General features: G+C 42.5%; 1 protein-coding gene across 1 annotated transcript; it reads right to left on the bottom strand.

The window, feature by feature from the left end:
• Positions 1 to 55: 55 nt before the first annotated feature.
• On the bottom strand, positions 56 to 13,504 carry LOC139472474 (uncharacterized protein C22orf15-like). Its single transcript, XM_071254951.1, has 5 exons — positions 13,292 to 13,504; positions 6,995 to 7,081; positions 6,559 to 6,675; positions 1,450 to 1,524; positions 56 to 545 (listed from the first exon to the last, which is right to left on the bottom strand). The coding sequence occupies exons 1-5, from the start codon at positions 13,362 to 13,364 to the stop codon at positions 397 to 399; spliced, it is 501 nt and encodes a 166-aa protein (XP_071111052.1). The 5' UTR covers positions 13,365 to 13,504; the 3' UTR covers positions 56 to 396.
• Between the last annotated feature and the right edge of the window lie 4,351 nt (positions 13,505 to 17,855).

Below are 17,855 nucleotides of genomic sequence, written 5' to 3'. Positions count from 1 at the left end.
TTCCATTTAAAAGGGAGTCATCGAGCGTTCCTTCCAACCGCTGCTTTTGGGGCTTATCGTTATCCTTCAGTGACTACACGTGTATGTCTGGTGGTTATACCACTAGTGTCGTGCGCACAAAGGCAATTCCATTGTGACGTAATAGGTCACGTGTTACTTTAGTTCTTCCAGCCTGTGGGTATTGCACGGCTATGTTTAGCAGTAAATGACGGGTTGCTGTAATCTGTTGTGGACGGTCTGGTTTGGCAAGGTACAGCCCTCTGGGTATAGACGTGAGCTCATAATCCCCACTATTGCTCCGTACACTCAGTTTAACGAGCACCCATTCGTGACAACCCCGATTGTTTATCAAGAACAAACATACATTAGCCGAAAGATTCCGAATACCTTGGCAGTCTATTTGCCAAGTTTGGACCGCCTTTCACTGCTCGTCGGTCGCTTGTTTGGCGAATCTGGTTTTGACCCGCTTTTTCCAGATTTGGTTGTCTTCTTGAAGCGGTCTTTTCGGTTCCTTGTGGCAGGTCGTGAGAGGTTGTTAAGTTTGACTGAAACAACAAAACATACATAAACAACATGTCCATCACAGCATAAGACCATGAGACCGGGTCAGATTTGGTCTTCAGCAACCCATGCTTGTTGTAAGAGGCGAGTAAAGGTATCGGGTGGTCAGGCCCGCTGACTTGATTGATGCATGTCATCGTATCCCATTTGCGTAGATCGATACTCATGATATCAATCACAGAATTGTCTGGTCCAATCTTGATTATTTACAGACTGCCGTCATATACTGGAATATTGCCGAGTGCGGTCTTCGGCATAGCGAGCGAACGCTTTAACCGATAGCAACTTGACATGCTATATACAACCTGACTTGATATTTAAAACTTGACTTGCTATTTACAGCTTGCCATGCTATTTACAGCTTGCCATGCTATTTACAGCTTGACTTGTTATTTACGGCTTGGCATGCTATTTACAGCTTCACATGCTATTTACAGCTTAACTTGCTATTAACAGCTTGACATGCTATTTACAGCTTGATTTGCTATTTACAACTTGACTTGCTATTTAGTGCTTGACTTGCTATTTACAGCTTGACATGCTATTTACAGCTTGCCATGCTATTTACAGCTTGACTTGTTATTTACGGCTTGGCATGCTATTTACAGCTTCACATGCTATTTACAGCTTAACTTGCTATTAACAGCTTGACATGCTATTTACAGCTTGATTTGCTATTTACAACTTGACTTGCTATTTACGGCTTGACTTGATATTTACAGCTTGACATGCTATTTACAGCTTGACATGCTATTTACAGCTTGACTTACTATTTACAATGACTTCCTGCGAAACCAACATATGGAACCCAACATAATATACCCATGTCCTTTCTGAAAGACATCTGTGTTTGCACTCACTCACTCACTCACTCACTCACTCACTCACCCATCAAGTCTGGGTTGACGTGTTCCAAGTTGTTCAACAGTGAGACGTATCGGTTCTGGCCATTCTCCCCCGCCTCTGGAAAACAAACAACACAACATGAAACGTCGTTAAAGATACCGAGCGTTTGTCGGTTATGGATAGTCAAGTCCCAATGGTGGTCGGGACGGATGGGTGTGGGTGTGGGGGTGGCGGCAGGTGTGGGGGTAGTTCTAGTGTTCTATAACAGTTTCATGCATGGCTCTTAATCGAACATTGAGTGATTCAGGGAGTTGGGTTTTACTCCGTATTAGACGGTATATCATATGGCCAGCCGTTTTCAGCCTCTCTGCCAGGGGGTAGGTGTGTATGGCGCCGAAGTCTTACAGCCACCTAACAGCTACATGCAAGACACACGCTTGAATTAATATCAATTTTAATCCAATAGATACAAATGTAATGTCCGATGTGGTAAATGAAGGTGAGTGCGCCAATGCATATGGAAATTCCTTTCATTCGCGTCAGTGTGTTCGCCTTGATAACTGGCAGTCAGTACTGAACACATTAGTTCACACAGATTCGCCGCTGATATGGTACCTTTGTTAGTTTCAGGAATTCACACACGGGGGATTAGTAAACCACGAGGCACTGTAGCTCACCTGAATGTTTAGTTTTTTTTTCGTTTTAAATAATTTTAAATCATGTCAGTCAGACAGGGTACGTTACCAAACTAGGCAACATTTGTTTCTGCACAATATAAATAATCAGTGTATATCACGCTACACAATATAAAGTCAGTGTATATCACGCTACACAATATAAATAGTCAGTGTATATCATCCTGCAGAATATATATGTAGATATATATATATATATATATATATATATATATATATATATATATATATATATATATATATATATATATATATATATATATATATATGTATGTATGTATATGTATATATATATATATATATATATATATATATATATATATATATACATATATATATATATATATATATATACATGGTATATCATACTGCACAAAATATATAGTCAGTGTATATCAAACTATACACAATTGAAATAGTCAGTGTATATCATCAAGCACAAAATAAATAGTCAGTGTATATCAAACTACACAATATAAATAGTCAGTGTATATCATACACAAGAGGACGTGAATACGGCGAAAACTACCGGCTTGGACTTATTTGTTGGAAAACAATGACGCTAGAAATAGCAGGATACTTTATGACTGGTTTTAGGCGTAAGAAGAGCTTGCATGGACGCTCGCACAGGATCCATTCGGCACAGGTAAGCTAAACATAGAAACCAAAACCTAAAATAAGTTGACCTTTTAATCCTTCCACTGCGAACACTACCACTGAGGTATATAGAAACATTATTAATGGAAACATGCCTATGACAAACACAATGAAGGCTCCCCGTGGGGCAAGTCCAATCTGAATGTGACACCGCCGCAAGAATGCTTGCTATATGGTTCATGTGACACGAGGGGACCTTTCTTTATTTCCATAACAAGGCTTCCCGTGCTTTTAAATTTCAAAACATATATAGATAAAAGCAATAAATCCTTAGCAGGTCTAAGCTATTCCCGACTTGACACCTCATAATATGGCAGGCACATGGGATATATACGAGTTATACACGAGTAGGGCAATCAGTCTTTACAAGCAAGTCAATAGTGGGACAAGTTAAGTCGTACATTATCCCTGTACGTCTAGTAGACATACACTGAAGACGAGTGTTGAGTGAAGAGGGTTTCAATTGTGCACTGCGTGCTCTGTCAGCTTGCTATTTGAAAACTGAAACACGAATTAAGATGTATGTCTAGGTAGACCTACCTTCCACCCGTATTAAGATGTATGTCTAGGTATACCTACCTTCCACTCGTATTAAGATGTATGTCTAGGTATACCTATCTTCCACCCGTATTAAGATGTATGTCAAGATAGACCTACCTTCCACTCGTATTAAGATGTATGTCTAGGTATATCTACCTTCCACCCGTATTAAGATGTATGTCTAGGTAGACCTACCTTCCACCCGTATTAAGATGTATGTCTAGGTATACCTACCTTCCACTCGTATTAAGATGTATGTCTAGGTAGACCTATCTTCCACCCGTATTAAGATGTATGTCAAGATAGACCTACCTTCCACCCGTATTAAGATGTATGTCTAGGTATATCTACCTTCCACCCGTATTAAGATGTATGTCTAGGTAGACCTACCTTCCACCCGTATAGAGATGCATGTCAAGATAGACCTACCTTCCACCCGTATTAAGATGTATGTGTAGGTATACCTATCTTCCACCCGTATTAAGATGTATGTCTAGGTATACCTACCTTCCACTCGTATTAAGATGTATGTCTAGGTAGACCTACCTTCCACCCGTATTAAGATGTATGTCTAGGTAGACCTACCTTCCACTCGTATTAAGATGTATGTCTAGGTAGACCTATCTTCCACCCGTATTAAGATGTATGTCAAGATAGACCTACCTTCCACCCGTATTAAGATGTATGTCTAGGTATATCTACCTTCAATCCGTATTAAGATGTATGTCTAGGTATACCTATCTTCCACCCGTATTAAGATGTATGTCAAGATACACCTACCTTCCACCCGTGTTAAGATGTATGTCAAGATATACCTACTTTCCACCCGTATTAAGATGTATGTCAAGATAGACCTACCTTCCACCCGTATTAAGATGTATGTCAAGATATACCTACTTTCCACCCGTATTAAGATGTATGTCTAGGTATACCTACCTTCCATCCGTATTAAGATGTAAGTCTAGGTAGACCTACCTTCCACCCGTATTAAGATGTATGTCTAGGTAGACCTACCTTCCACCCGTATTAAGATGTATGTCTAGGTATACCTACCTTCCACCCGTATTAAGATGTATGTCTAGGTAGACCTACCTTCCACCCGTATTAAGATGTATGTCAAGATAGACCTACCTTCCACCCGTATTAAGATGTATGTCTAGGTATACCTGCCTTCCACCCGTATTTAAATGTATGTCAAGATTGACCTACCTTCCATCCGTATTACGATATACGTATGGGTAGACTACTGAACGGTATGAACATGTATGTGTGGGTAGACAACTGAACGGTATTAACATGTATGTGTGGGTAGACTACTGAACGGTATGAACATGTATGTGTGGGTAGACAACTGAACGGTATTAACATGTATGTGTGGGTAGACAACTGAACGGTATTAACATGTAGGTGTGGGTAGACTACCGAACGGTATGAACATGTGTGTGTGGGTAGACAACTGAACGGTATGAACATGTATGTGTGGGTAGAGTAATGAACGGTATGAACATGTATGTGTGGGTAGACAACTGAACGGTATGAACATGTACGTGTGGGTAGACAACTGAACGGTATGAACATGTACGTGTGGGTAGACAACGGAACGGTATGAACATGTAGGTGTGGGTAGACTACTGAACGGTATTAACATGTAGGTGTGGGTAGACAACTGAACGGTATGAACATGTACGTGTGGGTAGACAACTGAACGGTATGAACATGTACGTGTGGGTAGACAACTGAACGGTATGAACATGTACATGTGGGTAGACTACTGAAGGGTATGAACATGTAGGTGTGGGTAGACTACCGAACGATATGAACATGTATGTGTGGGTAGACAATGGTATGAATATGTAGGTGTGGGTAGACTACTGAACGGTATGAACATGTATGTGTGGGTAGACAACTGAACGGTATGAACATGTACGTGTGGGTAGACTACTGAACGGTATGAACATGTACGTGTGGGTAGACTACTGAACGGTATGAACATGTACGTGTGGGTAGACAACTGAACGGTATGAACATGTAGGTGTGGGTAGACTACTGAACGGTATTAATATGTAGGTGTGGGTAGACAACTGAACGGTATGAACATGTACGTGTGGGTAGACTACTGAACGGTATGAACATGTAGGTGTGGGTAGACTACTGAACGGTATTAACATGTAGGTGTAGGTAGACAACTGAACGGTATGAACATGTATGTGTGGGTAGACAACTGAACGGTATTAACATGTATGTGTGGGTAGACAACTGAACGGTATGAACATGTGTGTGTGAGTAGACAATGGTATTAACATGTAGGTGTGGGTAGACAACTGAACGGTATGAACATGTATGTGTGGGTAGACTACTGAACGGTATGAACATGTATGTGTGGGTAGACAACTGAACGGTATTAACATGTATGTGTGGGTAGACTACTGAACGGTATGAACATGTATGTGTGGGTAGACAACTGAACGGTATGAACATGTGAGTGTGGGTAGACAACTGAACGGTATGAACATGTATATGTGGGTAGACAACTGAACGGTATTAACATGTAGGTGTGGGTAGACTACTGAACGGTATGAACATGTATGTGTGGGTAGACTACTGAAAGGTATGAACATGTATGTGTTGGTAGACAACTGAACGGTATGAACATGTATATGTGGGTAGACTACTGAACGGTATGAACATGTATGTGTGGGTAGACAACTGAACGGTATGAACATGTAGGTGTGGGTAGACAACTGAACGGTATGAACATGTAGGTGTGGGTAGACAACTGAACGGTATGAACATGTAGGTTTGGGTAGACTACTGAACATTATGAACATGTAGGTGTGGGTAGACTACTGAACATTATGAACATGTATGTGTGGGTAGACAATGGTATGAACATGTAGGTGTGGGTAGACAACTGAACGGTATGAACATGTAGGTGTGGGTAGACAACTGAACGGTATGAACATGTAGGTGTGGGTAGACTACTGAACGGTATGAACATGTATGTGTGGGTAGACAACTGAACGGTATGAACATGTGTGTGTGGGTAGACAACTGAACGGTATGAACATGTAGGTGTGGGTAGACTACTGAACGGTATTAACATGTAGGTGTGGGTAGACTACTGAACGGTATTAACATGTATGTGTGGGTAGACTACTGAACGGTATTAACATGTATGTGTGGGTAGACAACCGAACGGTATTAACATGTATGTGTGGGTAGACAACTGAACGGTATGAACATGTGTGGGTATACCTACTTTCCACCCGTATTAAGATGTACGTCTCTCTTCCATTTACCAGCTCATTTGCATATTCTTCGTTACTGCCGGCGAGATTCTTCACCTGGCCATCTTGGTCAATGAGGTCAATGGTAACTGAAACGGAGACAGGTGCGTGTTGACAACATACGGAGCATACGGAGATGTTCCTATAGATTCAAGCTTTGGGCATATTCGTTCATATTACAGGAACACATGTGGGAAGAGGTCAACTACACCCCAACCTACCCCACCCCCTTAAACCCACCCGTCCTCTACCCTCACCCCCGGGATAATTTAACACAAGTATCATGTCATCATGTCAATGTCATCAAAATATTTCACTTTTAAGTTGACTCTTTCGTCTCAGTTAATTCAAATGCATAGACTCTGAAAATGCAATAGTTTCTTTGTGAAACTAAACAATGCCACTTACTGTCGTGAGAGCAGTTGCACTTTCGCCGGATCCACTCAAGGAGGGTGTGGGTCGTGCACCAGGGGTTGAACAGCGCCTGCTGGTCATCTGAAACGTGAACCCACGGGGTAGTTCATGATTATAGTCATTCAATACTAAGTCAATTTGTACAGCGCGAGAAACTCCTCGTCCAAGACATGCCCGCAGCGCGTACAAAGTAAAAGTCACCAGTAAAACCACACATGGTTAAACGTGATTTACACATAAAATACTGATTAATACCTAAAATGTAGGATCCCATGTATAAGTGTCAATTTTACACATTTGATTCTGTATATCGGATTTGCATGATTAGACCTATTACGTAAAGAACACGGTGGTTCTGGCGTGTAAGGTGCTGCTGCATGCAGAGTTGTGTCCCTTGGGTCCGCCAGGAACCAGAGATCGTGGGTTCGAATGTTTCTGGGTTTGTCAGCACCACACCAGTGCTCGTGGGTTTTACTAACGTGGTACAGGACTGCATTCTCCTACACCAAGCTGACACGCCGTGGTGCAGCTGGAACAGTGTTACAAGCGGCGTTAAACCCAACTCACTCACTCACTCACTCACTATTGATCTAATTGAAATCCGCGTGTAATCAAATGGCGATGGTTATCAGAAGAAACGCAAACTGGCCATGTATATACATGATCCCTGCTGACCCAAAACTCAGCTGCATGCTACCCCCTCACCCCAGACAAAACTATCTACCGACAACAATCACACTTCTGGTCGTCATTGACAGAAGAGCACCGGGTGTTAGGACGCAGTCATAGCTGTTGTCAAAAGGAGGCTTTGATCCAGACATGTGGCGTGCTGGCATGTCAGACTGACAGATCTGAGGCGGAATGTGCGTTAGAATATCAACCCAAACAGCTAGGTGGCTGTATAATGAAGCCAGTTCCCATGGAGTCGAAACACGCGATGGTGGTTCAAAATCGGTCTGCCTCGGGGTACATTTGTCGGATGAATGGATGGCATTGAGAGCCAGAGAGCGTGACAATACCAGTTAACGAGGAGGTGTCATGTAAAGAGTATCAACAGTATTTTGTTCTGATTGCGCGTAGTTACCGAATACAAGACATTTTGCTCAGACACACGAAGTGCATGCTGCGGTCATATCGGGCGTCTCAGAAGAAATACGCATGTGTTGCTATGTCTTGATCATTGCAATCATGTCGGGTCTCCCAATCGTTAATGCGTATCCGTTAGGGTGAGGAGGAGATAGCTTGACTTGTATGATCCCCAGGGAGCTGAGAATGAAAATAGAGTGCCAACTAATCCACTGACCGTCTTAATAATGTAAAGCGCCTCTGAACACCTAGCAGGAACTCGGAGGATTAGTATAGTATTAGTATAATGAACAGATATAAAATAAATAAAAATGAAGCAATTAGGGTTTGGATGAACCTGACACAGTCAGGCTAGTTAGGCTATTATTATTATTATTATTATTATTATTATTATTATTATTAGTAGTAGTAGTAGTAGTAGTAGTAGTATGGTGCTGACAAACCTAGATACGTTGCAACCGGGATTCGAACCCACACCCATCTGCAAACTTCAAATTTATATTGAGAAGTTGTTTATTCACTTTTAGCAGTGTAGATGGCGTTAACTGGAATGCATAGCATGTTAAGGAACTAAACCTTCACGTGCGGACGACGCTAACTGGAGTGCGTTTATGGTTGAGTTTAAAGCGTAATTTGTTTTGACCATAAACATTATTCAATTAACTTCTGACATAAACATGTTTTTGATTACCATCATGGAATCACAAGGACTTAATCTATGATCTGTGGACGTAAACACGCACCTGCTGGGGGAGATTATCTCCAGATTATAGGATAATCCACAATAATAGAAAATACACGCGTGCCTTCGCCATTATGCATTGTTATGTACCTAGATTAAGGTATGTTCAGGTATGTAAATGAGGTATTGACATCTGGCGTGGCGTATGCATGACCATGTTGATGTGATTCTAGGACACACAGCCCAGTTCCTTATCGCTGACAAACAATGGCGTGTCCGCAAAACAGTTCCTTGTTTCAACAACATGTTGGGAATATGTCAAATATAAACTTTGAGTTATCAGTGATTAATATCTGGCCTGAGAAGATGACTAAATAACATCAGTTGTTTACTTTTTAAAATGATATTTTGTTGACATTGCGTGCTGTGAAACCTTGGACGTGGATTAGGTTCATGCTCGGTTTGAATTACACCCCTCGCTTCATACACATTTCTAAAAGGGTGGAGGCTAGTGATACTAGCGTCCTGAATACGTTGAGACCAACTTCTGGTGGAATAACACACGCACGCACGCACGCACGCACGCACGCACGCACGCACAGACACATCCGCTAAAGCTGCGGTTCAATTCCTCACATGGGAGACAGCAACCCATGTTTGTCGTAAAAGGCGACTATGCTTGTCATAAAAGGCGACTAACGGGATCGGGTGGTCAGGCTCGCTGACTTGGGTGATGCATGTCATCGATCCCAATTGCATGGATCGATGCTCATGGTGGCAATCACTGGATTGTCTGCTCCAGACTCAATTATTTCAAGACCGCCGTCATTTAGCTGGAGTGAGTGAGTGAGTTGGGTTTAACGCCGCTTTTAACAATATTCCAGTTATATCGCGGCGTGTCAGCTTAATGTGGGAGGAAAGCCCGAAGTGATGCAGGTCTCAGACGTTTACCACTTCGGTGAAACCCACGAGCACGGGTATGGTGCTGACAAACCTAGAAACATAATCGGGGCGAACCGAGATTCGAACCCACAGTCATAGGTTTCTGACGTGCCCAAGGGACGCAACTCTGCACAGCGAATCGCGGCGCCTTAGACGTCTGGGCCACCCGTGCCCCCATTTAGCTGGAATATTGCTGAGTGTGGCGTTAAACAACAAACAAACAATCACATGGGAGACAATGTGTGGAGTCTTTGTATGGTGTCCCCCGCTGTGATATTGCTGGAATAGGTTTTTGGGTCAAGAAGGTCTGGATCCAAGGGGTGGACAAGTTGACATCGACGCCATCAAGGACTTGATAGTTTCTCGCTAAACTCCAGGTCTCCCTGCGTTTGGAACGTTATTCAGACCAAAAATTCTATTCTGCGCAATCAGTGAAATATTGAATAATTGAACACAGAAAGCTAGTGGAAGGTTCTAGTCGGTGTGAACGTTCAATAAGACCACATTACTTTTACATTGAACCATTCTTTTATCTCTGTGTTCAGAGGAGGCCCGTGAATGACAGGCAATCAGACAAGTAGATGGATGGATGCAGTTACGCGAACCCGTTCCTCCCTCTTCGCCATCACGGAAACGATTGTGGAGCCATTCTGCCTACACGTCTTTGAAACCCGTTTCAAATATTTATAAGGACTGTGAAACTTTAGACTACCGGCGTGAGAGACGCTGAAAGAACCTCCCTGACAACCCCTGTGTAGGATTAGTTTCTTTGTTTTAAATGCAGGTGCAGGTACAGGTGCGTCTTATCTTACGACGAAGGCGCTGGCTGTATGGTTACACGCCCCAGCGTCACGAACGCGGTCCGGGATCGATTCCCCACTAGAGCAATACGGGTGTCCCATCACGCGATATTGCCGCTTAAACAGATGATGCAACTTATGAAAGCAAGGAAATAAATATACTGCTTTGTTCGGAATATTACGTTTTCCGTTTCTGTATATTGGGGGAACGGGCGCAATGTCAAGGGCGATGCAACGGCAACTACCGATGTCATTCAAAATGGACCACTCCTGTCCTTCCGGGTTACGGAAAAGTGCGATTGATGGCGAATGTTGAGGACCAAATGTGCCCATTCGTCACCACTCGCCCCTTTCCGTAACCTCCTGTTCGCCTTTTCCAGAATAACACGAGTTGGTCAATAACGCAAATATGCCATTTCATTCGTAAATATTTCCGGGACAATCCGGTTACGGAATAGGACGAAGTATGGTAATATTTATTACCAACGCGTATCATTTGGTTCTTGTGGGTTACGGAAAGGTTGAATGGAATGTCAGCGTCTTGTGTAGTTACGGAAAGGTATCAGCCGTGACGAGTATCGGCTTCTTATAGGTTACGTTTGTGTTTGTTTGTTTGTTGTTTAAAGCCGCAACTCAGCCATATTCCAGCTATATGACGCCGGTCTGTTAATCATCAAATCTGGACCAGACCACTCGATCCCGTCGCCTCATACGACAAACATGGGTTACTGAAGACCAGTTCCAACCCAGGAAAGAATGGACTAGCACGTACCAACCTGTAGGTTACGGAAAGGTCCGAGCGGTGACGACGAATGCCTTCACCCTTTTTAATCAATAGAAATTGTATCAGAAAGGTATCGTGCCATTGACATAAATAGGATTTCAGCCACTGTGTTTACCATGGTAATAATATATACCAGCTATAAATATCAAATCAACTTATATATAACTATCGGAAAAAATAGACATGTACAGACGACAAGTTGCGAGCAAGACTGATGTATAGCTAATACTGTGTAATACATGTGTGTTATTGTTTTTATACAGAATACGAACAGTATCCTTCTTATGTATATATGTGTTTTATTGAGTCTCATAAGCCTTATGGCTGGGCGTTACCTTTAAATTATATGTCCATTTTTCAATATACACAGGACCGCGGTATAATGGGAAAGCGTCCGCCCGGAGAGCGGAAGGTCGGGTTTCGATCCAAGGCCGCGTCATACCAAAATACGTTAAAAGATGGTACTTGTTGTTACCCTGTCTGGCGCTCGGCATAAAGGGGCTAAAACAAGAACTGGTCGGCTCGGAGTCAGTATACTGTGTCTGAGTGGGGTATTCATGTTAAACTGCGGTATGGTATTTCAATGGGCTAGCACAATAAATCGGCATCAGTCCGGACGAGTACACACACACACACACACACACACGCACACACATTCGTGCATGCACGTAGCTATATAAGTGCAATAATCTTTGACGCGCCTATCATATATATATATACACAAACAGGTTATGTAACGTGTGACACATGAACAAATTATTCCTCTCTTCTCTCTATTTTCATTGTCAACATTTTTCGCTGAACAAACAAACTACACAAACGTTATATTGTAAGGTATTTGTTTGTTTTCGAACCCCGTGACTACCATTTCCAACTCCAGGTGGCTGTCAAGACGCGGATCAGACTAAGCCAGTTTGACGGTGTGGCTGCCAGTCCTTGTTTAATTAAATGCCTGTATCCGGTGCTTGCACATGTATCGATACATAGCGACCAGGGTTACATGCTGTTTTGTCTAAAATCAATAAAATCCAGTCCCACCCTGTGATCCAGCCATGTTCGATCATATCATAAAAACAATCGATTGTATGGTAACATATTACGGGACCGGGCGTGTTCGATCGGAAAACTTCATCCACGGTTGAGTACGTGTTTGAACAATGGGGATTAATCTGTGCTTCGCCATGCGAAATGGCGTCGAATGGGTGTTATTAAGATCAGTGGGTCAAACGTCAACTAAATAACAGTTGATTATCCGCCCATTCATAAGGTAATTGTTTAGTGGTCGTTTGTCTAGATGGTTGTCTTGACAACAAGAAGTATCATGGATGTCATCAAATGATACTTTTACCAACAAAGGGCAGAATAAATGTATTAATTTATTAAATATCTCCGTCATGTAGGCAATGTCACAGCCATCTTTAATAATAAAGCCCATTTTAAATGATTGTATATAGTTTTCAAAAAGTACACGTTCAAAACACTACTAAGTTAAACAACCTATCATCCGATAGTCGATGTGTGTTTGAGAGAGAGAGAGGGAGAGAGAGAGAGAGAGAGAGAGAGAGAGAGAGAGAGAGAGAGAGAGAAAGAGAGAGAGAGAGAGAGAGAGAGAGAGAGAGAGAGCTGTTCACTAACTAACCCAGAGAGATCACTGTTCACAAACTAACCCAGCTTCTGCCTTCAGTTTCAGAAGCAGGGTTCCACATACGCCGTAACAGTTATAGAAACGACAGAGCACGTGCAGTGAGGGCGCCCAGTCACTCCGCTGTTGCTGACGATGCTACATCACGTATGTTACAGTTTGTAAATATGAATCTTGTTTAAGCATTTAAAAATTATTATCATATTCCAGTTACCATGGAGACAGCGTTGGGTTGTATGTTAAGACACGTTCATTGTGTCTCCCGACACAACTACCAAAACAATATCACAGATTCAACAACACCCGATCAGTGACAGTGCTCAACCGTATAACTGCTGAAGGCGCTTTTACTCACCTCCGTACTTAACAATGATAAAGGACTGATCGGCCATGCTTGTACAATAGTCCCACTGTAAACAAGTAAACATCCACAACTTCCGCTTCGATCTGTCCCTCGCTTCTTACCCTCCTGGAACACAAGTGAGTACCACACACAATGTCGAGCTGTTGTGCGTCGTGCCCTCTGTATGTAAACCAAAGCAGGTACTCTCTTCAGCCAGAGGCGAGTCCCGCCTGTACACTGTGCCGGACTTTTGATTTTGATCAATAATCTATAAGCAGCGTTCTTTCTGCTAATACCCCGAGTACGTCAGGTAGGCTCCTGACATTGCTGGCTGAAGTACTCTAATGCCGTGTCATATCATGTGTAGAACGTGTTTGAATAGGAACAATAACACACAGGTATTACCTCCGAACAAGTCAACCGGGGCTCTCTACCCGGGGCAGGTCTGGACCGGCCAGTTGGGACTTGAGCTTACGGCCAAGCCGAAAAGTTACATCTGATAATCTGATATACAGATTAATTAATATTTCATACTTGTAATATGAAAATGAAGCTTCTTTTATTGGTTATTCCATGGTATCATATTTGTTTATGATATCGGAACAGTAATAATTCTTTAATTTTAATAACTCAAAAAGTGATTTTCAGAAAGCATGTAAATGCCTTATTGGGGCAATTGTGTGAAGCCCATTTCTGGTGTCCCCCCCGCCGTGATATTGCTGGAATATTTCCAACAGCGGCGTAAAACCACACTCACTCACTCATGGGGCAATGGGTACAGCTCACTGGTATGTGAGGTGAGGTGAGGTGAGGTGAGGTGAGGTGAAATAGGGTTTAAGATCGCGTCCCAGATCACTGTGTGTGTGTTATTGTGTGTGTGTGTTTTGTGTGTGTGTGTGTGTGTGTGTGTGTGTGTGTGTGTGTGTTTACTTGTACAAGTTGGGACTAATGCAGGTGCTAGCCAACTGAGATACCATACACTGTACACTGCCTTCGAGCCGACCAGTCCTTGTTTGAGCTCCTTAATGCCGAGCGCATGACAGGGTAACAAGTACTATCTTTTAAGGCCTTGTGGTATGACGCGGCCGGGCATCGAAACCGGACCGCTAGACCAAGGAGGCAGTCCACGGAGATGTTGGAGGTGTATGTGTGTGTGTCTCTGAGAGAGAGAGAGAGAGAGAGAGAGAGAGAGAGAGAGAGAGAGAGAGAGAGAGAGAGAGAGAGAGAGAGAGAGAGAGAGAGAGAGAGAGACATCGCATTTATATCAACAGTAAGACATTTTGGATAGCAGAAATTCCAACTTAGACATACGCTGAAACTATGTGTTAGGTGAAGGTGAGTGTGTGTGTGTGTGTGTGTGTGTGTGTGTGGCTGCTTGTACCAGTCCGGACTGATGCCGATTTATAATGGTAGCACACTGAGATAATATGCCGCAGTTTAACATGAATACCCCACTCAGACACAGTATACTGACTCCGAGCCGACCAGTCCTTGTTTTAGCCCCTTAATGTCGAGCGCCAGACAGGGTAACAACAAGTACCATCTTTTAACGTCTTTTTGGTATGAAGACCTGCATCACTTCGGGCTTTCTTCCCACATTAAGCTGACACCCCGTGATATATAGAGGTTATCACGCGAGTGTGTTTGGGGATGGTAAGTATCCTGCATTAGGAATAAACATTATATTTAGCGAGCCTTGGCAAAGGGAAGCTACTCTAACCCTAGTCTATGGGACGTCATGGCCACGTTCAGACGTTGTTGACACTCGGTCTGTCCTGTCATAACGTTAAGAAGTGCAATCGGACGGACACACAGCGAAAAAACGAAACAAGGTAACAATTCAAACATATATCGGCCAAATCCAAATATTTTAATTTGTGGAAAAGGTTTCAAGCCGCAGAGGTCTACAAGCACAGATATGGCTACTGATCCCGCTTGGCTAGGCCTCGTGCCCTCGCAAAATTGTTTCGAAATTTATATCTCCAAAGTTGCCAAGACTTATAAAATGCTTTAGCAACGTCACAGTTAGACACTGATTTTAAGTATAAATGACTGTTCTTTTGATAATGATAGCAATTATCTCTGTAGTTTATCCAGATTCCCGATGGTTAATTCTGACTCGATTGCCGAATGACAAGGGCGATGCCATGTTTGTTTATAAACACTGAAAGAAGTCCCTACTTGACCTTTGATATTTGCATCTCTATCCGCATATGACCCCAACGGATATCGTTTTTATCCGTAGGCTTTATCCTGCCGAGAAACCTACCCATTATATGATGAAACTGGAATATTGTTCAAAGCGGCGTTAAACTCGCTCACTCCCTCTACACGCATCCAGTACACCAGCATGTCCGCTACCCGGTGGACACCCTCACTAATCACCACTCTTCTCGTTCATGTTCAAGTTGCTGTGCGGGTCTGTTTACAGACTCCTGGCTACGTTATTACAACCATTCATATTAAAGCTATAAAGGAAGGCAAGCCGTTAATGAGGTGTATGGAGCCTATAAAGTATAGACATGTTTTAACAATACGCCTTGTATACTACTCAAAATAAATAAAGGACACCCGATTTTTATCATATGACCAAATGTCCATGACAGATTAACTTATAGTGCAAGTATCATGAAACATATTAATAGATATGTTTGTTTGTTGTTTAACGCCACTCACAGCAATATTCCAGCTATATGACGGCGGTCTGTAAATAATCGAGTCTGGACCAGACAATCCAGAGAATGTCATCATGACAATGGGATCGATGACATGCATCAACCAAGTCAGCGAGCCTGATCACCCGATCCCGTTAGTCGCTTCTTACGACAAGCATTGTCGCCTTTTACGACAAGCATTGTCGCCTTTTACGGCAAGCATGGGTTGCTGAAGACATTGTCTACCCCGGATCTTCACGGGCCTTAACAGATATGTAGCCAGTATGACGTACAATGCGATGGCCGATAAGAAAAATGTGAAAACGTAAACATAATCTTTTTAGGGCTGTATATGTCATAACCCAATCGAACCGCCGTCATATCGCTGAAATATTGCTGAGGCTGGTGTTAAATAACAAACAAACAAAAACAACCCAAAAGAATCTTAAAAGCGCTAACGAGGAGGCGTGGCTTAATTAGCATAGTTGGCTAGGCCTGCAAGCTGATTGGGTATTACCAACAGCCGGGTGCAGAATATACGCGATCGTTTCATTGGATATGGCGAGGCCTGTGTTGTATATATAATAGTGTGGATTCCATATATGGGAAGGGTGTGACTGGCGGGCTCGTGTCAAGTTGCCCTGGTTTAACGTGAATTATATCATTTTAACATCGAGTGATATTTTCCTTTTCAATTTTAGGGGCGCGGGTCCACACCCCCTCAATCTGTGCCGTTCTGAAGATAGTGAGTGAGTGAGTTAATATTTAACGTCACATCGGCAATATTTCAGCCATATCGTGACGAGAATTAATACATTAATAACATATAAGTATATATACTTTATAAAAAAACTGTCAGCAAAGGACAGTACAATAACTAGAATATCACAGAGTGTATTAAAACTAGTTGAGGAACATATAAAAGCAGAAAGAATTAACAACACAATATAAAAATGGGCTAGAGATCGTCAGTAACTAAAGGGAGATCACCATACCAGGGACCATGGGGACTTACAGTGCCTTTGCTTCCTGCACGGGTCCTGGCTGGACGTTCTGAAGATAGATATCGATTGATCTTTGTAGGCAATTAGTGATAACTTATCAGAACAGAACTGTCACCTACAGTCACACATCTCACAACACCATGTACCTGCAGTAGATTACTGCATAGTGTTTGCCAGCAGTCAGTCCGGGTACTATAAACCACTCAGCCATGTGTATAGTGTAATGTAACATGTTAGCAAGTGACACGGATTCACAGAGTCTATGACAAGTCACTTCATCTTTATAGTGCTATTGCAAGACAACAACGGGGTATTGTCATTTGGAGAAAATATACTAATCAAACGAACCAAGCTGTGTTTTGCAATCACTTGTAACCCACGCGTCCAAGATGGGGATCATCCTGATTATTTTCGTCACTATTGTCGGTCACAGCTAGATGTTACTTATCCTTCTTCGGAAAAAAAACCCATTCCATGATAACTCGAAAACTACTGTCACTGTCAGAATCGGACATAGAGGCAAATTGTGAGTGAGTATGGTTTTACGCCGCTCTTAGCAATATTCCAGCTATATGACGGCCGTCTGTAAATAATTCAGTCTCGACAAGACAATCCAGTGATTGATATCATGAGCATCGAGCCTGACCACCCGATCTTGTAAGTCGTCTCTAACGACAAGCATAGTCACCTTTTAAGGCAAGCATGGGTTGCTGAAGACCTATTCTATCCCTGATTTTTGCGTGTCGACTGAACTTGTGAATTTGCAATTTTAAGAGTTGCCAGTCCAACAGGATTGGCAGTTTCAAAATCCAACGGGAACTCTGGTAAAACACAGTTCTGTTGAAGTTGAAGGGACGTAAATACTTCGAGTTATCCAAGGTTCGACACAACCGAAAATGATGAATAAAGAAGGAATTC

The sequence above is a fragment of the Haliotis cracherodii genome, unplaced genomic scaffold (assembly GCF_022045235.1).
Source record: "Haliotis cracherodii isolate W230 unplaced genomic scaffold, xgHalCrac1.p SCAF_24, whole genome shotgun sequence".
In the NCBI taxonomy this organism is placed as follows: domain Eukaryota; kingdom Metazoa; phylum Mollusca; class Gastropoda; order Lepetellida; family Haliotidae; genus Haliotis; species Haliotis cracherodii.
The sequence above is the reverse complement of the archived record's forward strand: the minus strand, read 5'-3'. Positions and strand labels throughout refer to the sequence as shown.

Excerpts from the sequence above, each read along its gene's own strand:
- LOC139472474 (XM_071254951.1), bottom strand. The coding sequence starts at position 13,364 with ATGTTTACTTGTTTACAGTGGGACTATTGTACAAGCATGGCCGATCAG. Across the intron at positions 7,082-13,291 it reads TATCATTGTTAAGTACGGAG|ATGACCAGCAGGCGCTGTTC; the intron begins GTGAGTAAAAGC and ends TTCACGTTTCAG. Across the intron at positions 1,525-6,558 it reads CATCTTAATACGGGTGGAAA|AGGCGGGGGAGAATGGCCAG; the intron begins GTAGGTATACCC and ends TTTGTTTTCCAG.